Source organism: Salmo salar, chromosome ssa19, assembly GCF_905237065.1.
Source record: "Salmo salar chromosome ssa19, Ssal_v3.1, whole genome shotgun sequence".
Lineage (NCBI taxonomy): Eukaryota > Metazoa > Chordata > Actinopteri > Salmoniformes > Salmonidae > Salmo > Salmo salar.
In genome coordinates, this window is record NC_059460.1 from 65,060,815 (window position 1) to 65,085,107 (window position 24,293).

At 42.8% G+C, this 24,293-nt stretch overlaps 1 protein-coding gene across 6 annotated transcripts in view; it reads right to left on the minus strand.

Annotated features, from left to right (window-relative positions):
• taok2b (TAO kinase 2b) overlaps window positions 1–24,293 on the minus strand; it is a 72,564-nt gene that overhangs the window by 23,445 nt on the left and 24,826 nt on the right. For all 6 annotated transcript variants that reach the window (XM_014159280.2, XM_014159279.2, XM_014159274.2 and 3 more), the window contains 7 exons: window positions 20,214–20,307; window positions 19,822–19,903; window positions 19,168–19,335; window positions 17,280–17,486; window positions 15,346–15,551; window positions 13,110–13,287; window positions 12,517–12,645 (listed from right to left, as the gene is read on the minus strand). In XM_014159280.2, the coding sequence (XP_014014755.1) occupies window positions 12,517–12,645; window positions 13,110–13,287; window positions 15,346–15,551; window positions 17,280–17,486; window positions 19,168–19,335; window positions 19,822–19,903; window positions 20,214–20,307 (1,064 nt within the window). The remainder of the gene's footprint in view (window positions 1–12,516; window positions 12,646–13,109; window positions 13,288–15,345; window positions 15,552–17,279; window positions 17,487–19,167; window positions 19,336–19,821; window positions 19,904–20,213; window positions 20,308–24,293) is intronic.

A 24,293-nucleotide genomic window follows, 5' to 3' on the forward strand; every position in this document is an offset into this window, starting at 1 on the left:
TCTAAAGAAGGCCAGTTTGGCTTCTTTAAAACCAGCACAAGTTTTCAGCTGTGCTCACATAATTGCAAATGGGTTTTCTTTATGATCAATTAATACATTTTTTAAAATGATAAACTTGGATTAGCTAACACAACGTGCCATTGGAACACAGGAGTGATGGTTGCTGATAATGGGCCTCTGTATGCCTATGTAAATATTCCATTAAAAAAAATCTGCCGTTTTCAGCTACAATAGTCATTTACAACATTAATACTGTCTAGGCTGTATTTCTGATCAATTTGATGTTATTTTAATGGACAAAAAATGTGCTTTTCTTTAAAAAACAAGGACATTTCTAAGTGACCCCAAACTTTTGAACGGTTTTGAATCTGTACAGTGCCTTCCAAAAGTATTCATACCCCTTAAGCTTGGGCTGGCAAGTGATGGCTCGGTGATAAAAAAATATAAACAATAGCTGGCATTCCATATATCAGATGTGGTGGGTGTCGAGATAGGCCTTTGTTCTGTTCCTCCAGGATCAGTATTCCTAATTATTCTAGCACCTGGGAGAAAACACCAGAGGCAGATGACCACAGGATGAACCCAGTGGCTTACGGTGCCCCCAATCTATAGGGGGGGGGGTTGAACCAGCTATGACTGAGCAATCTTGGTATCAGGTAAAAAAGAAACAGCATGGCCTGCAAAGGGTAGGCTGCTCAGCCCAACAGTCCTGACTGGTATTAATTATTGCAATAATTTATCGATATTGAATAAAGACAATTGTTGATAGAAATGACCAAGTCTCTCTCACTTGAATAGATAATTCACCACAATATTTGGCACCACAGATGGGAAAGCAAACTCTGCTGACGGCTCCTGAGGACCTGGGTTTAACCGTGCATTTGGCCTGCCTAAGATCTGAAGGAGGGTGTCAGGCGGGTGGTTACGGTGTTCCGAACAGAGACAGAAATAGGGTGAGACTGACATTTCTTGGAAACAATAAAAAAATAATAATTACAATGGAGTTCCGAGGGAACTGCCATCTGACGTTAACATCCTAATCTGTGTGTATCGGATGACAACTAGGATCGGTATGAACTAGTTAACCTCTACAGGATCGGTATCTCCCCCGCGGGACGGTTGAGCTAACGTAGACTAATGTGATTAGCATTAGCAAATGAGGTTTTAAGAAACAAGAACATTTCCCAGGACACATACATATCTGATATGGGCAGAAAGCTTAAATTCTTGTTAATCTAACTGCACTGTCCAATTGACAGTAGCTATTACAATGAAAGAATACCATGCTATTGTTTGAGGAGAGTGCACAGTTATGAACTTGAAAATGTATTAATAAACCAATTAGGCACATTTGGGCAGTCTTGATACAACATTTTGAACAGAAATGCAATGGTTCATTGAATCAGTCTAAAACGTAGCTAATACACTGCTGCCATCTAGTGGCAAAATCTAAATTGCGCCTAACCTGGAATATTTAATTTTGGCCTTTCTCTTGCATTTCAAAGATGGGGGGGGGAAGAGTTTCTTTCTTTGTATTACCTTTTACCAGATCTAATGTGTTATATTCTTCTAAATTTATTTCACATTTCCACAAACTTCAGTGTTTCCTTTCAAATGGTATCAATAATATGCATATCATTGCTTCAGGTCCTGAGATACAGGCAGTTAGATTTGGGTATGTCATTTTAGGGGAAAATTGCTAAAAAAAAAGGGTTCAATCCTTTAAGACTAATTAACGTTAGCATCCAAACCTGTGGGAACTAGTTATGATCAAAAGAACTAGAACCTTGGGGAACGGAATGACATCCAAATCTGTGGGAACTAGTTATGATCAAAAGAACTAGAACCTTGGGGAACGGAATGACATCCAAATCTGTGTGTACCGGATGTATAACTAGAACCTTGGGGAACGGAATGACATCCAAATCTGTGTGTACCGGATGTATAACTAGAACCTTGGGGAACGGAATGACATACAAATCTGTGTGTACCGGATGTATAACTAGAACCTTGTGAGGACCAATTATGGCCTAAAAGAGAAAGTAAAAAGCGCTATAGAAATATAGAAAATGTTCCTGCAGGTTATAAAATAAAAACATTTAAATAAAAAGCCAGACTGAGGTATCCTTGGGCATAATTGTTGATTAGCGAGTTGCGTGGGTCTGAGTTGATCACAGTAGGACAGGTGAGGTTAATGTGGAGTGAAGGACTAGAGCGTGGGTAATCTTGCGAGAGAACTCGGCTTGGTGAAGCTCATTGAATGAGGGATTAGAGTGCAGGCGAGGGGTTGCGAGGGCATCTGGCTTGGTGAAGTTCATATTTTAACGTGTAATGTAAAATGTTTGATAAATGAGGCAAACAGGTATGCCCTGGGTTACTATTGTTAAGTGTTATTGTGCATGTTTGTTAATCCTGATACTTAAAATACGAGGTAAGACTGGATTTTCTGGGACCGTGTTAGATAGGTAGGAGACACTGTTGGTAGTTTTGCACAATTGGATAGACGTAAGAGAATCTATACCATAGTAATCCCAGTGTGGATACAACACCCCGTTGTGGGACCACTAATTAGGCAATATTTTGATAATGATATGGGTTTCCCTGTTCATAGACATGGTTTTGTGATCTAAAAAAAAAAACAGCGCTAAACTGGGTTTTTCCTCGACCGTCTCATTTCCTCTGTGTACTGTGGTTATGAATGTGATATGAGAGTATGGAAATGTATCAATCTGAAGTTTGGATAATAAGATATAGAAATGTGTATAATAAGCTGATAGTTTAGAAAGTACATTTCGATACGTAGCGTTATCTTGGGGTCCGTTCAACACTGCTCATCATAATAATACCACCCTGTGATATTCTAAGTGCTAGATGTTATTTTAGAAAGTAGCGGCAAATCTATAATTTCTGGAAGTCTAGAGAACAGTTGAGAATTATTCCAATGACCGGCCGGGCAGCGTCTGGGAAAATAACGTTTTTTGGTTTCCGCTGGGAGTGGTAGCGATGGAGAGTCAGGAAACACACATGAAGTTGTTAATTCATGTGAGTACCTAAGATTCCCTACGTTATATATTGATTCTTTGAAGATATGAAAAAAAAATGAACGCGAAATAACGATGCGTGTGTATATACTATTTTACTATAGATTTGATAAAGTAACACTGGAAATAATGAGATGCAACTTAAACAACCCATACGTAGACGTACGTAGGTTCAGTGGTCTCTTTATGGATCATTTGATAGAGATCAAGTTAAAAGCATTTTATGACTGTCTAAACGCTTATGGGATTCTCTCAGTCTGGGTAATCTCAGAAAAAGATGAGTATATTAAAACCACGAGGAGAGGGGCAGAAAGAAATTCATAGAAGAGGTAAACTACAGCAAAGCGCACAAGCATTCTACCAATTCGGCTCGAATATGGGGGAAAAAAACCTAATCATGGATAGCATTTGGTAGCATTTCCCTGCTGACAGGAAAATTCCAAACTAATAGAGAATTCAGGGATGCAATTGTGAGTGGGCAAAATAACATAAAAGAAGGATCATTAGCTCAATACACAAGCATATTGATGTTAGCGTTCTCAGTGTAATCGCACTAATTGTGAAGTAATTTGAGTATGCAGTATGCTTATTGGTATTAAGATATACATTCTGGTATAAGTATGACAAATTTGTTGCTTGCGCCATCCTTATGAAACGCATGGCATATCATTTATTAACTATATGCTATTCAACTACCCAACGTTTGTCGACTTGATTATTCATGTCATTCTTAGCTTAGCTAAATGGTATAGTCGTTGTGCGTTCTCAATGGACATTATTAAATGGGGTACTTGGTAAATTCACTCAGGCAATTGTTCGGACTTCAGAGGAGTTGTCTGAATGTACCAGAGCGCAGAATAACTGATTTATTTACGAATGCGCAACGCTCGTTGAATATGGCCTGTGTCAGTCAATGTTAAGGAAATAACGTCATTTAAAATTGCCAGCAGCACAGTTATTCAAAATGTTGGTGACTAACTTGGAAAAACAAGCCTAACCAGCTCTGCTAGGGGACGGAGAGTGAAGACGTCTTCTCGTTTGTGTCTGGAAGTAACGTTAGCAAGCAAGCTAGCCAAAGGTGTTGGACTGCCTTGTGAGTTAAGAAAAACATTATGCATTATGAAAATCAGAGAGCTTGGACCAACCCTGTTCTTCAGCAGATTTTGGGGTTGAATAATCCTTGTGAGAATCAAGGACAGTAGGTAACATTAAAATTGGCAGTATATATGGGCGAGAGCACAAATGATGTTTACAAATAGTCAAACTTTGTTTCACGCCACATTCAAACAAATCGTTAAAGGGTGTAGATTTGAGGGATCTGTGTTGATACAATATGTAGTGAATTTGTTTTTGGTGTAAAAAGATGAAGGAACTCATTTGCCAAACATTACCACATTAGGAAACTGTGGTAGAGCAGGGTCACAAGGCATCATATGTGACCTGATTCAGGAAACTAGGCGTATGTAACAAGTCACGATTTCACAGGAGAGCAGTTTGAACTTAAAATATTTTTTATCAAAATGCGTTTTTTTGGCAGAAATACCTTCTCGGACATGTAAACTTCCGTGTGCCTTAATATCCAACTTGTATGCCATCTGTAAATACGAATAAAATTGTTAAATTACGAGCCTAGTTGGTTTAGCCACAGAAAAAGTAAGCAACCTTCCCGCTAGCCATGATTGGCTGAGATAATGAGTGGGCTGGACATGTCGAGAGATGAGTTTGGATTAGTCTACCATATATCACGTGTCTGTCTATTGGAGCTGGTCAGTATGTTTAGGTCGTGTCAAACGCGGCTTTTAAAAATGTATCGCGTAGTAAAACTGCATAAACCTAATGTCAAGTTAAAGTGTACGGTTAGCTAACTAATGTTAGCTGGCTGGTTTGCTAGCTTACGTTATGTGTATGCTCTCCACTTTCTGGAGGACCAAGTTTTGAAAATCGGTGGAATTCGAGTATGATAGCTAAGGAGATGGAGAAAATACCAGTCTGGATTACATCGTCAAACTAAGGCAACCATGCATGGCATCAGACGTGTCCAACCATGATGTATACTGGAAATAATTTCAGATATTACACGTTTCTAATTTTGACAACGTGGTTTCATTTCAAGTGTACTGTTAGCTAGCTAACGTTATGTGTATGATCTTATTCTTCGTATCTCAGACACATTTGCTTGACTAGTTATAGCCATAGACCCTGGTTGGTTAGCTACCTGCAGATTCATGCAGGGTAGTAACGTCATGAGTTGTGATTACGGTCCATTGTAGCTAGCTAAACAGGTCTTAACGAAAGACTCCACTCTAATTATGACAAAGTATTTTCATTTCAAGTTAAAGTGTACTGTTAGCTAGCTGGCTAATGTTAGCTGGCTGGCTCGCAAACTAACGTTCCGTCATGCGTTGGGATTCATTGTTTGCCTAGCGAGTTATCTAGCTACATTTCTTGACAAAAAGACTCTAGTCTTAGTGTACCAGAGCACAGAATAACAGAGGAATTTTTGAACGCTCAACACCTGTTGAATATGTCTGGTGTCAGTAAATGTCGGCAACAAAGCGTAATTCAATTGTTGCCAGCAGCACAGTTACAGTCACCAACGCTCTGGATAACATGAAAAAAGCCTAACCAGCTCTGCTAAGGCGACTAAAATGGTTAGAGTGCGGTGTTCTCACATGTGTCTGGAAGTAGCTAGCCAATGTTTGACAGTTAGCTTGGGTGCTTGACTGTAGTTGTGAGATCAGAGCTTTCGGAATAACCCTACTTATTGTCCAGAGCGGCCAGCGTGTGCTCTGAAAGCCAAACCACAGAGAGATCGGGCGAGTAATGTTCAGTGAGCTATTCTCTTTCTTAGATGTCTGGAAGTAGCTGGCAAGTTAGTACAGAACGGTTGGATCAACCCTTAAATTGATGGGTGGGGCTAAGGCTTAAGAGGGTGTGAACAATGCTGAATGGGTGTAGACAAAGGGCTCTCCAATAGTAGTACCAAAACATTGAAAGACGGTTTTCTCAAAAGTGAGTTTACAAGTTGATCAACTATCAAAGCAGAATTACTTTCCCCGTGTATTATATACCATTTTGTAGCTCCGAGTCAAAACATATTTTTTTTTTTTATTCAAATGTTGCTACATAAGACCATATCCAGGTGGTGAGTCACATATGGTGAAGTACAACCAGCGAATCAAGACAACATATATTTGGGAGTTTCAAGAACACTTTAGTCTAAAATTGATTTATAGAATTGACAAGTGGGAGGGGTCAGGAGTCATTAAAGTGGACTCCCTGTGAACCGAAGTTGTGTTTGTTTTGACTATAATAATAATAAATAAAATGTTCACCTGGTATAGTAACGTTAGACAGAAAGACAGAGGTAGAGTATGGTTGAGATTGTAGAGAGCTTTCTGAGTAAAGGGAAACGGAGATGTAGACTAGTGAAGGTAACAAAGGAAAGTAAGTCAATTGGAAACTAGGAATTTCAAATTTGAATTGTTTGGATTGATTAAGAATTGGCTGATGTATTGTCTACATTTGGCACATTAAAGGTTAATCTTAAAATATACATTTAATGAGTGTGAGGCAGAGGTTGGTATAAAAATAGAGTAATATTATTAGGGTAGACTACATGTAAACATTTTATTTGTCTAGTAAGGAGAGAATAATCATGGTTTACTTTCTTTTATTTTCTAAACATTATGATGGGTGACGGTATGTGAATGGTAATATGTTAGTGAGTTTTTTTGGATAGCATTCTAAATGATGCAATATTTTAGTAATACAAGGTACAAGGTTAAACGATGAGTAGAGAGATTGAGCCTAGAGATAGTAAAATAGGTCAAATAGATTAGCTGCGGTTGAAAGCGAGGGCAATGGGACATTTGAAGTAGAGGTATGAGAAACGTTCTTGGATCATTTCTGATTACTGTTGCTGGGTTTCATAATTTAGGTAACACAAGTGAATTTGAGCAGTTAGTTTATGCATCTTAAAATTAGAATCCGTTTTCATTACGTGGAACAGTGTCCAGTAATTAAAGTAGATTGAAATAAGTATTAAATATTAAGCTGATGAGACAGCACTAACTTTTTGAAGGTTCTAGATTTGTTAAACCACAAGTTTATATTTTTACTAAATTAACACAACAGGTTGCAATGTTTAGATTACCGGAAAGGGAATATGGGTTTGTTTATTTTATAAGGGGTCGATCCCACTTAATGAAACATTATCTGATGTGTCTTGAGTAGGATTCTTTCTTCCAGGATTGACAGAAGTACACTACAGTATGTATGTTAAGGGAGATGTAGGAGACCACGTCTCTAACAAATTTTTAATAGATGCCATGGATCAAATATCACTGATTCCTTATGCTAAATAACTGTTTTGTCTCTTTTCCAGGAGAATGTGGGTAGTCATTTTCTCTCTTCGAAATGTTTCCTGGGGCTATGGTCTTGGGAGAGCAGTGAGTGAAATTCTGCAGTGTAGTTAGTATAAATGTATCCGGATTAGGCCGTCAACTACCAAATTAAATAAAGGCCTGGCCATTTTTGTTTGTTTTTACCATATGGTTTGCAGGAACCCACACACTTATGAATATTTGTTGGTGTTTTTACTATGTCTGATTTATTGTGAGTTCTATTTCATTTGGGTATCTTAAAAAGGGCACACAGAATTTTCAGAAGTTTTATTTTCAGAGTTTTAATTAAACACGTAAATTATTTTGATAAGAAATGTAATAGAAACTTACTGTAAACCTGAGATGAAACGTTTAATTGTTTTTCATTAGTCTAATATAGTAAGAAACACTTATTTGAAGGGTTTGAATGACCTCTGACCTCAGTTCTGACTGTCTAGTGTGGTTTGATCGCCCTCACTAGAAAGCCGAGACATTGGATGATGAATTTAAGGTCTGACTTTTGGGCTGACTGGTCTTAATTATTGCAATAATTAATCGAAATTGAATAAAGATGATTATTTGAAAAAAATTACAAAGTCTATCACTTCAATAGAATATTCCACCACAGTACTTCCACCCGAGTCAATACTTTGTGGAAGCATCTTTGGCAGCGATTACAGCTGTCAGTCTTTCTGGTTAAGTCACAAAGCTTTCCACACCTGGATTGTGCAACATTTGCACATTATCCTTTTCAAATTTTGTCTACTCTGTCAAAGTAGTTGTTGATCTTTGCTAGACAACCATTTTCAGATCGTGCTATAGATTTTCCAAGTAGATTTAAGTTAAAACTGTAACTCGGCCACTTAGGAACATTCACTCTCTTGGTAAGCAACTCCAGTTTAGATTTGGCCTTGTGTTTTAGGTTATTGTTCTGCTGAAAGGGGAATTCATCTCCCAGTGTCTTGTGAAAGAAGACTGAACCAGGTTTTCGCATGTGCTTAGCTCCATTCTGTTTCTTTTTTATCCTGAAAACTCCAGTCCTTAACGATTACAAGCATACCCAAAACATGATGCAGCCCCCAATATGCTTGAAAATATGGAGTGGTACTCAGTAATGTGTTGTATTGGATTTGCCCCAAACATAACTTTTTGTCCTAAATAGAAATTAATTGCTGTGTCACATTTTTTGCAGTATTACTTTAGTGCCTTGTTGCAAACAGGATGCATTTTTTGTAATACTTATGCTGTACAGGCTTCCTTTTCACTCTGTCAATTAGGTTGGTATTGTGGAGTAACTACAATGTTGATCCATCCTCAATTTTCTCCTAGCACAGCCATTAAACTCTAATTGTTTTGAAGTCACCATTGGCGTCATGGTGAAAACCCTGAGTGGTTTCCTTCTCCGGCAACAGAGTTACGAAGGACACCTGTATCTTAGTGACTGGGTGTATTGATACACCATCCAAAGTGTAATAACTTCACCATGCTCAAAAGCGTATTCAATGTCTACTTTTTATTTTATATTTATCTACCAATAGATGCCCTTCTTTGTGAGGAATTGGAAAACCTCCCTGGTCATTGTGGTTGAATCTGTTTGAAATTCACAGCTCGACTGGGGTACAGAGATGAGGTAGTGATATATATATATATTTTTTTTAAACACTATTATTGCACACAGTCCCCTCATTCGGTGACTTAAGAAAATGTTTACTCATGAACTTATTCAAGCTTGTCATAAAAGGGGTTGAATACTTACACTGAAGACAGATTTTCATTTTTAATTCACAACAAATTTTGAAAAATATGACATGGGATAGTGTGTGTAGGCCACTGACAAAAACTAAATTTAATCCATTTTAAATTCAGGCTGTGTAACAACAAAATGTGGAAAAAGTCCAGGGGTGTGAACACTTTCTGAAGACACTGTATATTTATATATTATTATCTCTAATTGTATGTTTTCATTTATTTTAGCATGTATGCTGCTTTTGTTAAGGGGAGGGGGGTGTCTCACTAAGTATAGGGGGACAAAATGATGTCTGTTCAATTTGTAATTTCTCTCTTTATATGTCCAATATTTGTTATTAAATAAATAAACACACACACAGTACCAGTCAAAAGTTTGGACGCCTACTCATTCAAGAGTTTCTTTATTTTTAGTATTTTCTACATTGTAGAATAGTGAAGACATCAAAACTATGAAATAACATATGGAATCATGTAACCAAAAAAGTGTTAAAATATACTGCTCAAAAAAAATAAAGGGAACACTTAAACAGCACAATGTAACGCCAAGTCAATCACACTTCTGTGAAATCAAACTGTCCACTTAGGAAGCAACACTGATTGACAAATTTCACATGCTGTTGTGCAAATGGAATAGACAACAGGTGGAAATTATAGGCAATTAGCAAGACACCCCCAATAAAGGAGTGGTTCTGCAGGTGGTGACCACAGACCACTTCTCAGTTCCTATGCTTCCTGGCTGATGTTTTGGTCACTTTTGAATGCTGGCAGTGCTTTCACTGTAGTGGTAGCATGAGACAGAGTCTACAACCCACACAAGTGGCTCAGGTAGTGCAGCTCATCCAGGATGGCACATCAATGCGAGCTATGGCAAGAAGGTTTGCTGTGTCTGTCAGCGTAGTGTCCAGAGCATGGAGGCGCTACCAGGAGACAGGCCAGTACATCAGGAGACGTGGAGGAGGCCGTAGGAGGGCAACAACCCAGCAGCAGGACCGATACCTCCGCCTTTGTGCAAAGAGGAGCAGGAGGAGCACTGCCAGAGCCCTGCAAAATGACCTCCAGCAGGCCACAAATGTGCATGTGTCTGCTCAAACGGTCAGAAACAGACTCCATGAGGGTGGTATGAGGGCCCGACGTCCACAGGTGGGGGTTGTGCTTACAGCCCAACACCGTGCAGGACGTTTGGCATTTGCCAGAGAACACCAAGATTAGCAAATTCGCCACTGGCGCCCTGTGCTCTTCACAGATGAAAGCAGGTTCACACTGAGCACATGTGACAGACGTGACAGAGTCTGGAGACGCCGTGGAGAACGTTCTACTGCCTGCAACATCCTGCAGCATGACCGGTTTGGCGGTGGGTCAGTCATGGTGTGGGGTGGCATTTCTTTGGGGGGCCGCACAGCCCTCCATGTGCTCGCCAGAGGTAGCCTGACTGCCATTAGGTACCGAGATGAGATCCTCAGACCCCTTGTGAGACCATATGCTGGTGCGGTTGGCCCTGGGTTCCTCCTAATGCAAGACCTCTGTGGCTGGAGTGTGTCAGCAGTTCCTGCAAGAGGAAGGCATTGATGCTATGGACTGGCCCGCCCGTTCCCCAGACCTGAATCCAATTGAGCACATCTGTGACATCATGTCTCGCTCTATCCACCAACGCCACGTTGCACCACAGACTGTCCAGGAGTTGGCAGATGCTTTAGTCCAGGTCTGGGAGGAGATCTCTCAGGAGACCATCCGCCACCTCATCAGGAGCATGCCCAGGCGTTGTAGGGAGGTCATACAGGCACGTGGAGGCCACACACACTACTGAGTCTCATTTTGACTTGTTTTAAGGACATTACATCAAAGTTGGATCAGCCTGTAGTGTGGTTTTCCACTTTAATTTTGAGTGTGACTCCAAATCCAGACCTCCATGGGTTGATAAATTGGATTTCCATTGATTATTTGTGTGATTTTGTTGTCAGCACATTCAACTATGTAAAGAAAAAGTATTTAATATTTCATTCATTCAGATCTAGGATGTGTTATTTTAGTGTTCCCTTTATTTTTTTGAGCAGTGTATATTTGAGTAGCCACCCTTTGCCTTGATGACCGCTTTGCACACTCTTGGCATTCTCTCAACCAGCTTCACCTGGAATCCTTTTCCAACCGTCTTGAATGAGTTCCCACATGTGATAAAGCAGCCAGTAAGTGCCTTCCTTCACTTTGCGGACCAACTCATCAAAAACCATCTCAATTTGGGTCGAGGTCAGGTGATTGAGGAGGCCAGGTCATCTGATGCAGCACTCCATCACTCTCCTTCTTGGTCAAATAGCCCTTACACAGCCTGGAGGTGTGTTGGGTCATTGTCCTGATTAAAAACAAATGATACTCCCACTAAGCGCAAATCAGGTGGGATGGCGTATCCATGCTACCATTGCTAGCCATGCAACCATTAGTGTTCCTTGGCCCAAGCACGTCTCTTCTTATTGGTGTCCTTTAGTAGTGGCTTCTTTGCAGCAATTCGACCATGAAGGCCTGATTCACGCAGTCTCCTCTGAACAGCTGATGTTGAGATGTGTCTGTTACTTGAACTCTGAAGGATTTATTTGGGCTGCATTTTCTGAGGCTGGTAACTCTAATGAACTTATCCTCTGCAGCAGAGGTAACTCCAGGTCTTCCTTTCAAAGCAAAGGATGGCTACTTTGAAGAATCTCAAATATATTTTCATTTGATTAACACTTTTTTGGTTACTACATGATTCACTATTATTCTACAATGTAGAAAATAGAAAAAATAAAGAAAAACCCTTGAATGAGTAGGCGTCCAAACTTTTGACTGGTACTGTATATAAAAAAAAGGAAAACAAGTTATCACAATACGGACATGTGCAATATCCATATTGCACGCAATATTTCGAAACGTATTCTCAGCAGTGTGTAATGTCTGTTTTTATAGTGAAAAAAAAAAGTTGTCTCCTCTTGCAGCTGCTTCCCACAAACTCCAAGCCATCCTAGCTGTTAGATTCACTTTACGTTCACATGCTGTTCTGTTAGATCAAATGCAGTCAACCGATTGTTCCAAACAAGAATGATGCTGCTTTCCACTTTGCTTCTTAATAGAAGTCATTCCATTTCTATGATTCAAACAGCTAACCCAAGTGTTTTGATTTAGATTGCATGTCAAATTACAATATTTCGTCAAGAAAATGGCAATTAGATTTTTTGCCAATATCGTGCAGCCCTAGTAGATAGATTATTGGTTGATTGAGTAATTGCAGTACGGTTAGTTTGTAATTGCAGTATGGTTAGTGTGTAGTTGCGGTATAGTTGATGAGTATTTACAGTATGGTTGCAGTGTGGCTGTACCTCTTTGAGCTGCTCCTTGCGTGCGCGGTACTGGCGTTTCTGGGATTCTAGCAGGCTGGTCAGTTCCTTCTTCTGCTGGGCCAGGATGTGCTGCTGGAACTTCTTCTCCTCAGCCAGGGCTGCCTTGGTCTGAAAACCAACCACACAAGGCCATAAGCTGGGTAAGAATAGAGCTAACCCCCCCCCCAAATTCTAGAGCTAAAATACGGCTTGACTATCTACTTAAAACTTTGGCCTACAAATGTACATTGAGATCCTGGGATAGCCGCCCCGTGTCGCCGTAGTCAATACCCTTTCCTCTTTTCTTTCAACGTTTCCTTCCATCTCATTCCACTCCTGTTCAACCCCCCCCCATCTGTACCTCTTTCTTCAACCTGGTGCTTCTTGCTAAGGTTGTCCCCACCTTCCCAATCTCACACTCCTCCTTCCCTTCCTATCCCTCCAGGATGGCTTTGTGCTACTTGCTCAGTTTGTCCCCATCCCCTCACCCCACCCATCCCTCCACCCCTCTTTCTCCAGGATTGCCTTGTGCTTTTTGCTGAAGTTGTCCCCACCTACCTCGCTCCTGATCCATACCTCCCTTCTTCCCTTACCTCCTTCTCCAGGATAGCCTGGTGCTTCTTGCTCAACTTGTCCCCCTCCCCTCCAAAGCTGTTCCTCTGGTTCTCCAACTCCTTGTCCAGCCTCAGCTGATGCTCATCCATCTCCGCCTTCAGCTTGTTTTCGAGGCCCATCAGCTGCTTCTGGTGCTGCCGCCGCATGCGCTTGTACCTGGGAAGGGGTAAAAGGAGGAATGGACACGAGAAAAGTATGTCAAAAACTAGTACAGCCAAGTGGAATTGGCAATTACTTAAGCAGCCCGATTCAGATATTTTGACAACCAGTACAGCCAACTGCGCCGGTCGGTTTTACATAGTTCCATGAACTGCTTTCTAACCACGAATGAGAATTTAGAACATTTATTACCAGTGGGCTAAGCTGGTTGAAATGGCATCATTAAAACCAGTTTACAACCCATATGTTGTCATTTGGTTGTAATGATTTTTACAAATAATTTCAACCAGTTATGGCCGATAGATATCCATTTTGTGTGTCACAGCGTGGCTAGATCTATGCGCAAATAGTGTTGTACGATACACCGAAACATCTGTACTTCTTCAATACTACATGAAAAATGGCTCTGTTACTTTCAGTTATTCTATCAAATAGGTCTTACATTCGGAAATAAACTAAATGTATTGAACTTTGAATGTATTAATTTGCCCAAGTTTATCATAAGACATGAACAGAATGCATTAGTGATTCTTATTCCCTGCAACTTTCTGATGAGGTAACGGCACGGAAATGCACCTGTTCATGTGTGTATGGTTCGCGTATGTCTACCACTTTGTGTAGCCGTTAGCGATGCAAATGTTAACCGTCTCCGGGTAGATGAAAAGGCTTCCCCAAAAACCTTGAATTAAAAGCTAACAACAAAGTAGCCTATGCCTTCCTGGCAGAATCAAGATTATCTGCATCAATCCAGTGGCCATTTGTTTTGCAAACTACATCACGTGCACTACATAAAACATTGCTAACCAAACAAGAGTGTTAAGTGCATGCCACTTGAATTAAAGGGTAACTACACAAAACAAAAATCTAACTTACGATTATTCCCAGACCTCAAAAGTGGTCCCCGACGTGGTCTAAGCATTGTTGTGGAGTTAAAACTTCCAATGTTGTTGTTTTTCTATTTTTAAAGTGTGATTTTGGGTTAAACCAGAAAAAAGAAAAAAAGGGGAAAACCACAATCCTGCTCTCCACTTAATTTTTTGGGTCCCGTAGGATGATTTTGGTATCGAGTATCGTGATACTAACCCTGGTATCAGTATTGAAGTCAACATTCTGGTATCGTTAGAATACTAGTAGTGAGTACCTCTGAAAAATACTATATTAGTACACTCCCCTACATATGTATTTGGACAATGAAGCTAAATTGTTTCATTTGACTATTCTCCAGCATTTTCTATTTGAGATCAAACGTTTCATGAGGTGACAGTACAGAACGTTTATTTGAGTATATTCAAACATGTTTTACCATTGAGAAATGTAAGCACTTTATGCATCTAGTCCTCCCATGTGAAGAAGTCATAAGTAATTGGACAAATTCACTTAAATTCACATAAGTAATTGGACAAATGTTTAAATTGGTACCATATGCCATTTTTTATTTTAGCCCTTTTTCGTGGTATCCAATTGGTAGTTACAATCTTGTTTCATCGTTACAACTCCCGTACAGACTCGGGAGAGGCGAAGGTCGAGAGCCGTGCGTCCTACAAAACACAACCCAACTAAGCTGCACTGCTTCTTGACACAATGCCCACTTAACCCAGAAGCCAGCCGCACCAATGTGTCGGAGGAAACACCGTACACCTGGCAATCGTGTCAGCGTGCACTGCGCCCTCGCTAGTGCGCGACGGGACAAGGACATCCCTGCCGGTCAAACCCTCCCCTAACAACGCTGGGCCAATTGTGCGCCGCCCCATGGGTCTCCCGGTCGGGGCCAGCTGCGACAGAGCCTGGATTCGAATCCAGAATCTCTAGAGGCACAGCTTGCACTGCGATCGGCTAGCACTGCCAATCGGGAGGCCGGTACCATATTACTTGTACATAACCACATCCAGCGTGTGACAGCGGATGAATTTGCAGATTGTTTTGCTCAATGTTAACTGAAAGGTGAATGATGACTGGAGTAAATCAATTATCTTGATTTCCATGGACTAGCCAATCCTTTGCCTTCTAATTACAGATGGGCCCTTTCTATTGGTCATTCCATAAAAGCTCTCCTACCCAGACATCTGCTCCCTCAGCGCCGACCCCTGCTCGTGCTCCTGGATCTGCCGGGTCACCAGCGATGCTGTCCGGATGGTGGCAAAGTGATCTCGGCTGCGGTGTCCCTTCCGCCGGCCACCTTCTCTTCCCTCACCCCGTGACGGGGGCTGCTGCGGTGCGTCCAGTTCGGGCTGGTAGGGGTCGTCGTAGATGTTGTCATGGCTCTGATGTAGAGAGAGAGAAATCTTTTGTGTAAATCACGTGTTGCATTGTGGAATCAATCTGGAGGTGGGGGAAGAATAGGTAGTTAGCCACTAGTGAGCCATTTATGTGGTAAACTAAATGGAGGTAAAACCATAATTTACAGTTTAGAATCAGCGCAACAAATACACCCCAAAAAACAGCTCACCTTCGGTATTTTACAATCGTCATATCTAGCTAAATACACTGAACAAATGCAACATGCTACAATTTCAAAGATTTTACCGAGTTAAAATTCATAATGAAATCAGTCAATTGAAATAAATTCCTTATGACCCAATATATCTTTTTTTAACTTTTATTTAACTAGGCAAGTCAGTTAAGAACAAATTCTTATTTTCAATGACGGCCTAGGAATAGTGGGTTAAACTGCCTTGTTCAGGGGCAGAACGACAGATTTTTTACCTTGTCAGCTCGGGGATTCGATCTTGCAACCTTTCGGTTACTGGCCCACACTCTAACCACTAGGCTAGCTGCTGCCCCGGATTTTACATGACTGGGAAAACAGATATGCATCAGGTAGGGGTGTGGATCAGAAAACCAGTCAGTATCTGGTGTGACCATCTGACTCATGCAGATTTTTTCCAAGGGAGTTGGGCCTTTTCGCGGCACGCTTGTAAGGCTCCGATTGTCCAAAAGGCTTCCAACAAGTATTCTACTGTTCTCCTGTGTAGTTGTCCGGTGACTTGTTGCGTAGTCCTGAACAGAACTACGGAGTTTATTTTCCTTCCATTCGCTCTCGAATATGCTTCTTTGAAGATAGGCTAGCCAGCCAGGTCGATGGTTCCCAGTGGGGTGATGAGAGTAGCATAATACGATGGTTTGAGAAGAGTTGTAGAATAGTCCCACAGCATTATCAGCAAACCGCTCGCCCACACGACACCATCAGCCCGATACAATTAAAACCAGGACTCATCTGTAAAGAGCACACTTTTCCAGCGTGTCAATGGCCATCGAAGGTGAGCATTTGCCCACTGAAGTTGGTTACGACGCCGAACTGCATCAGGTCAAGACCGTGGTGAGGACAACGAGCACGCAGATGAGCTTCCGAGACGGTTTCTAACAGTTTGTGCAAAAGATTATTCAATTTAGCTAACCCAGTTTCATCAGCTGTCCGGGTGGCTGGTCTCAGACATTCCCGCAAGTGAAGAAGCCTGATGTGGAGGTCCTGGGCTGGCATTGTTACACATGGTCTGCAGTTGTGAGACCGTTGGGCATACTGCCAAATTCTCTATAATGACATCGGAGGCGGCTTATGGTAGAGAAACAAATTCTCTAGCAACAGCTCGTGAACATTCCTGCAGTCAGCATGGCAATTGCATCTGTGGCGTTGTGTGACAAAACTGCACATTTTAGAGTGGCCTTTTGTCTCCAGCACAAGGTGCACCTGCGTAATGAATTTGAGTGAAACACTTTTGTCCGTACGGACATTTTCTAGGATCTTTTATTTCATGTCATGAAACATGGTACCAACACTTTAAACGTTGCGTTGATATTTTTGTTCAGTGTAGTAATCGTTTACCCACCTCACACAGCACAGTGTTTACATACTGACAAAATTGTGAAATAGGACTTGGGTGATGCTTTGGGAAAATTGGGGGGGGGGTCTTATCTTATGCCCCCCGCCTTGGAAAAGGTTGTCTAAAGGAAACACTGCTGTGACTAATGTCTAAAGGTAAGTCCCAACTGACCAGGGGCTTGTGCAGGACTGAGCTGTTGGAGGTGACTGTTTGCTCGCCCTCCTGCATCATGGCCATCTCGCCGCTGTCGTCAGAACCGTCCGCCAGGCTGTTGACCGAGCTGCTCTGGGAGCTTGCGCTGATGGACATGGAAGGCAGCGAATGGGAGCTCTCCATGCTGTTGACGGTACCTGTCCGCAGCATGTACTGCTCCACGTCCTGGAGACAAAGGGACGGTGGTTAGGAGAAGTGGTGATAACATAAGCACGATCACGCACACACAAATGCATAGCTCGCCTGCATACACATAACACTGCCTACAAACACACAACCCCCCCGCACACACACCTAAAAAAAAAAACGCACTCTCAGATGCAGTTCAAATCCACAGCCCAATCCTCTTCCTCTAAATTAACCTTTACAGGATCGGTGTCCCTATACTGGGACGGTTGATGCTAACGTGCGCTAAAGTGACTAGAATGTAATTGTAAGTAACAGCAAACTTTCCAGGACATAGACATGTCTTAAAATTCTTGTTAATCTAACTGCACTGTCCAATTTACAGTAACTATTAGTGAAAAAAAATACCATGCTATTGTTTGAGGAGTGCACCAAAAAATAAAAAAATAAAAAATAATAATATCACGGCAACTGGTTTGATATATCCACCTCTGAATGTAAATAATGTACTTACATTGAGTAATCTTGCTCTGATTTGTCATCCTGAGGGTCCCATAGATAAAATGTAGCATTGTTTTGTTTGAAAAAAAAATTATATATTTTTATATTCAAATGTAGGAACTGGGTTCTACAGTTTGAACCCCTGCCGTCTCTGGTCCACACCCACCCCGCCATCTAGATTTGTGAATGTTAGTGTATAAGCTAAATGATCCATTATGTATGACATTCCTGGAGTGTGTAAACGTACAAAAATTATATGGTAATACAAAATGTATGTTTTCTACAGTTATGTACTTATCAATTGACCAATTCGGCACATTTGGGCAAACTTGATACAAACTACTGGGCAGTAGTGCAATTCTTCACTTGATCAAATCTGAAAGCGCAGACACTGCTGGCCAAAATCTAAATTGCAACTCAATTGGAATATATTATTGCCTTTCTCTTGCATTTCAAAGCTGGAACAAAAAGAAAATACAAAAAAACAAGGTTTTCTTTTACCAGATCTAATGTGTAATATTCTCCTACATTCATTTCACATTTCCACAAAATTCAAAGTGTTTGCTTTCAAATGGTTTCAAGAATATGGACATCCTTGCTTCAGGTCCTGAGCTACAGGCAGTTAGATTTGGGTATGTCATTTTAGGTGAATATTGAAAAAAGGGGTCCGATACTTACGAGGTTTTAAGACCAGTGCGTTCTGTAGTCTGTCTTCCCCTCCTCACTCAACACATCATCCTTTTGTTTGGTTCTGGTCCTACATCATCCTCGGCTAACTGTTACTATTCTCCTCTCTCCCTACTGCCTCCTCATTTTCTCCCTCTACGTAACATCTCCATGTCCTCCCCGCTTTCTTTCTCCCCCACCGCCATCTCTCTTTTGTACGTCCCTCTACTGCCTCTCCAAGTTCACCGTCTCTCCCTATCCCTCGTTATCTCCCTTTTTATGCCATTTCTCTCATCCTCCCCTCCCTCCTTACCTGCTCTCCTCCCTCCTTACCTCCCATTCTCCTCTCAACCTGCCAGTTCTCTCCTCCTCCCTTCTTTCTACCACCTCCCACCCTCATTAACTCCTCTCCATGCTTACCACCTACTCCTCTTCCCTCATCACACCCCCCTTCACCTCCCTCATCACCCCCCTTACTACCACCTCCCTTCTTACCACCTCCCATCCCTCATCACACCCCCTTACCACCACCTCCCTTCCTCACTCCTCATACCTCATCCTCCTCCCCTCCCTCGGGCTGGGGCCCGTTGAGGGCCTCGTGGAAAAGGATCTTCTTCATTTTGCGGTACTGCAGGTTGTCCAGCTCCCGCACCGCGTCTTTGGTGCGAGCTATCAGGTCCATCACCACCGTGTGAGGACGCTCTCTGCATAGGAAATGGTGCTGAGGTAGAGGAAGGGAGAATGGGTTCTAAGGTTAATCCAGCAGGCAAAACTGGCCAAATTGATGTTGGAATTACATAATGTCTAGTTGTAATGACATGTCAATCAATGCCATCTTTGTTGGTTTAATGCGTCAACCATTAGCCTAGCTGGGAAAACTGGTTGCAATGAGATCTTTGAAACCCAATTACAGCGTTCAACCAATTCTGGTTGTAATGACGCAATTTCTACCTGATGGTGCCACTTGGCGCTGTTGGCAAGTTAAGGTTCACTTTAAACTGGAGCCATTGAAGAGAAGCTTCTTTGCCATTATGAGAATAAGGAATCACAGCACCTCTTTAGGCCACCTCTGATATTATTAACGGGTAAAGAGTTCATGGCCATTCCTTGGTTTCTACATGTTTGTGTACTGCCTTCTTTCGATTTTCTTAAGCATCGAATAACTTTATTTTTAAAGAGGAAACGTAGACCAAGAGATAGCGTTTACCTTCAGCAGCACGTCAGAGGTAGGTCTGTCCTGGTGGATCTTCTGCAGACACGAGTCCACAAAGTTATGGAAATAATCAGACCTGAAAAGGACGAGACCAAACAACGAGAAACTATTCACAGTCGCACTATAAAAACGGTAGTCATCTACACCAGGAGTGTCAAACTTATTTTGCCAGCAGGCCATAGGTTTGACACCCCTGATCTACACCAATGGCTCATATTGTTCTCAGAAAGTAGCCTGGTCCCAGATCTGTTTGTGGTAAGTCCTAAGGTCATTGTCATTGAAGGCTATAAAGCACAACCATATCTGGGACCAGGCTAACCAGAAAGTATATTGACACTAAACAAAGAGGGCACAAGAACCTCCTCCGTGCTCAGTCAGTGGCTCACCAGTGATTGGACTGCAGAACAGGACTCTCGTTCTGGGCAATGTGGTATAAGGCACTCATAGCATTCATATTGAACAGAGGCGGCTTCCTCTCCGCTGCATAGAGAGACAGAGACAAAGTTCAGGAGACATACAGCATCAAACACACTCAAGGCCAGATTTGTAACATAAAATACAGGTGTGAACCATCCAGAGGCGTGAGGGCCAAGGGGAGTCAGAGGGGCGGGGCCGCTCTGGGAATCCCCGTCGACATCATAGATCCCCCCTGAACAAACCCCTTATTACTGGCGCATGTGAAGGGACAGTGGCAAACACGCACAAGAAATAGAGAAGAACAATGGAGATGCGGAGGGGGACAAAGAAATAAGGAAAACTATAGAATGAAGAGAAGATAAAAGGACAGAGGACATTGAGAGACAAAGGTAAAGAACGGCTTAAAAGAGGAAGAACTTGTGAGAGTGATTTCTGTAGCCACAAAAAAGAGACTATTTAATTTGGTAATAATCTAAAGGATCTTTGGTTTGTAAGTGAAGTGCTCTGAACCAGGCTTGGATTTTGTTGAACCGGCTGAGTGCCATTCTGTGAACATTAAATATATAATTTGGATTTTTGCAACTCCTCCTCAGTTTACACCACCCCTCGCTACCACATAGACCAGAACCCCTGTGGACTGATCAGTGGTGGAAAACGCAGGCACTAGAAGTGGTGACAGAGTTACTTTGGTATATTAAGAATGGATGCTGCATTGTTAAAACAGTTGGCTTCGTGCCCAATTGCGCAAAAGAAAGGCACAGACCTCTTGAGAACTGAAGTGGCCAGGTTGGCTCAGGCAGGGAAGAACAGTAAGCCTGGAGTGGGGACCCAAATACCTAGGCTACAAGAACAGGATGACAATGAGGACTATCTACTTTCATTCGAGAGGTCAGCAGTAAGAGAACTAAGGGCCCCGCAGCGGTGGGCAGGGATGCCGGCTCCCTCTGTCTGGGCTTGGGCAGGCTGCATATTTCAACCTGGATTCTGCAGAAGCAGAGGACTATAATAAATGAAAGGCCGAAATCTTCTCGTTACTGTCTGAATCCACGGGCACAGACCAAGCGTTTCCACGCGTGGACCATCAATAGCAATGCATCAGAGAGCCCAAATGCGGCAACTAACACAGCTGACTTGAACCAAAAAAAAAAAAAAAGGAACCGGGGAAGTCATCGAAAAACCGGTGATGGACAGCTCCCACTGGAGTGGTATGGCAAGGCAACCCCCAGACAGCAGATCAGCTGGTCCAGCTAATAGAGACTTGCCAAGCCACCACGGAGCTGGTGTGCACGTCTAGAGCAGAGATGGCCCGCTCCGGTACCAAAGCCCAGTCTGAAGAGGCCGCCGGAAAGGCCCCAGGGGAGACCTGAACCGGAGGCGAGAGAGCCCAGTGGAACATTCCCCGAACCAGTACCAAGGAGGTATCCGCCTAAGGTCAGTGAGAGAGTATTTTTGATGTAAGGAGCTCAGGTATACTTCAATCAAATTGATTTGAAGCACTTTTTTACATCAGCCGATGTCACAAAGTGCTATACAGAAACCCAGCCTAAAACCCCAAACAGCAAGCAATGCAGATGTAGAAGCACGAGCACGGTGGCTAGGAAAAACTCAGTAGAAAGGCAGGAACCATGGCAGTGTCCCCTTAATGATGAATCCATGCCTCCGGTAAAAAGGGCGTGCATCCATGTAATCTATACCCACAGTGTTGGACCGCAGAGGGAGCCCCAGCCATGATGGTACCTGTGGAAATCCAAGGACAGGACGCAGAAGGGGTGCTCGACTCAGGTAGTAGGATTACCCTTGTTCTGTCACACTTAGTACAGGAGGGAGATGTGTGTCAGGAACAGAGGTTAGTCTCATGTATCTATGGGGACACATGCATATACCCAGTGGCACTGTGCACCATGAAGGTGGAGGCGGTGAAGCATTTACCGGTACTGCTAGAGAGAGACTAAACAGAACCACCAAGCCCGCACCGGAGCTCATAAGAAATGCAACGCAGTCCCCGGCACACAGAGAAAACACATCCCCAAAAGGTGTCCCACTGGCACTACAGGGAGAAGAAGTCTTCACCCAGATTGAGTGTGGGGAGGAAGAAAAGGAAATACAAGGTCAGAGGGGCTCAGGCAGCTGTTTCAAGAAAAGACAAGAGGACACATGCCCAGGTATTCCAACGGAGGAGACCAAGGTCCCGCACAGCCCCCTGTGAGAATAGACATCCAAGACATTCATTTAACTGATGAGTTGACAGGACAGTTTGGCACCACAGCTGTGCGACCCGGACCTGGTCTCGGCGCGACGCAGAGTGAAGCGCATGGAGGGTGTCAATGAGCAAAATCCCCCTTATTACTGCATAAAGAAGGGCTTTCCACTGTACTGGGTGGTTAAGAGAAGGGGTGAAGTGCTGGAGCACTTAATGGTACTGTACCTTGCGCATTCGCATGTGTTGGGAGACCACTTGGCAGTAGACAAAACTAAGGAGTGCATCATAAGTAGAATCTACTGGCCGGGCATTACAAGTGATGTAGATTAGTACTGTAAGTCATGTGACCAGTACCAAAAGAATGTCCCCAAATTCAATTACAGAAACCTGCTCATTCCCCTCCATCATTGAAACACCCTTAGAGTGGATAGCTATGGATCTGGTGGGTCATACTCCCAAATCAGTCCAGGGGCACAAATATATACAGGTGGTAATCAATTATGCCACACTCTACCCCAAACCCATTCCCCTGTGCAATTTATCCACTAAAAGGATTTGCTAAAGCGTTTCAAATGTTTTCCCCGAGTCAGCCTACTTTCCTCTATTTTGACCAACCAGGGGACCCTGTTCATGTACTGCATAACGAAAGACTTGTGTGCCTTGTACCAGGTTAAACAGATATGCACGAGTGTATATCAGATGGTTTATGCAAACGCTTGAATAAAACAGTTAAGTCAATGCTAAAAAAAAAAAAGTTGTGAAACGGGACGGGAGGAACTGGGACATGTTATTACCTCACTTGCTGTTTGCTCTTAGGGAGGTGCACCAGTCGTCAACGGGCTTCTCCCCATTCAAACTGTTATATGGGAGGCTGTGCCGAGGGATCCCTGGACCTTAACAAGGAGGCATGGGAAGCCCAGCCGATTCCCCACAGAACTGACTGAACATGCCACCTTATTGCAAGAACGGATGGCCGCAGTGTGGCCAACAGTGAAGGAACACATGGAGAGCGAGCAGCAAGCGCAACCGACAGCCTACAACAGGACTTTCCAGCCCCAAAGTTAATGTAGGAGATAAGGTACTCCTTTTAATTCTGAAAGCTGAACATAGGTTCTTAGCGCAATGGAGGGGTCCATATGAAGTATTGGCAAAATTATAACCTGTAAATTACTGTTAGGCAGACAGGAACAGCTACACCAACCTTATGAAGGAGTACAACGAGAGAAATGGAAAATGTTATGTTCTGCTCCCTTCCCGCAGCCCAACAAGATCAACCCCCGACAGAGGTGCAGGTGGGGAAGTCGCTGACGCACAAGCAAGAGCAGGACCTACGGGCCCTAGTGAACCGACGCTGGGAGATATTCTCAGCCCTCCCAGGGAATACAGATCTCATCCAGCATCATATATACACAGAGCCAGGCAAGAGTGAACTTAAGGCCTTACAGAATCTCTGCTGCGCAACAACAAAAATTGTCAGTGGGGGTAAGATATGCTGGGTTGGGAAGTTGCAGCGTCTCACAAAAAAAGAAATAACCAACAGTAGGGTAACTAGATGGTTCTTCAGCTTGCAACCCTTTAACTTCTCTATCATCCATAGATCCGGGGACCATCACGGAAACTGCCACACTATCCTGCCACAACGCCCTAGTCGCGGCTGGTGCTCAACCTGCTGTGTTGATTCTGAGGACGGGGGTGTTTGAACCATCCAGAGGTGTGGGAGACAAGGATATTCAGAAGGGCGTGGCCACTCTGGGAATCCCCAACGACACACCCCTTATTAACAGCGCAGGTGAAAGGACGGGGACAATTACGCACAAGAAAAATAGGAGAACAATGGAGACCCGCAGGG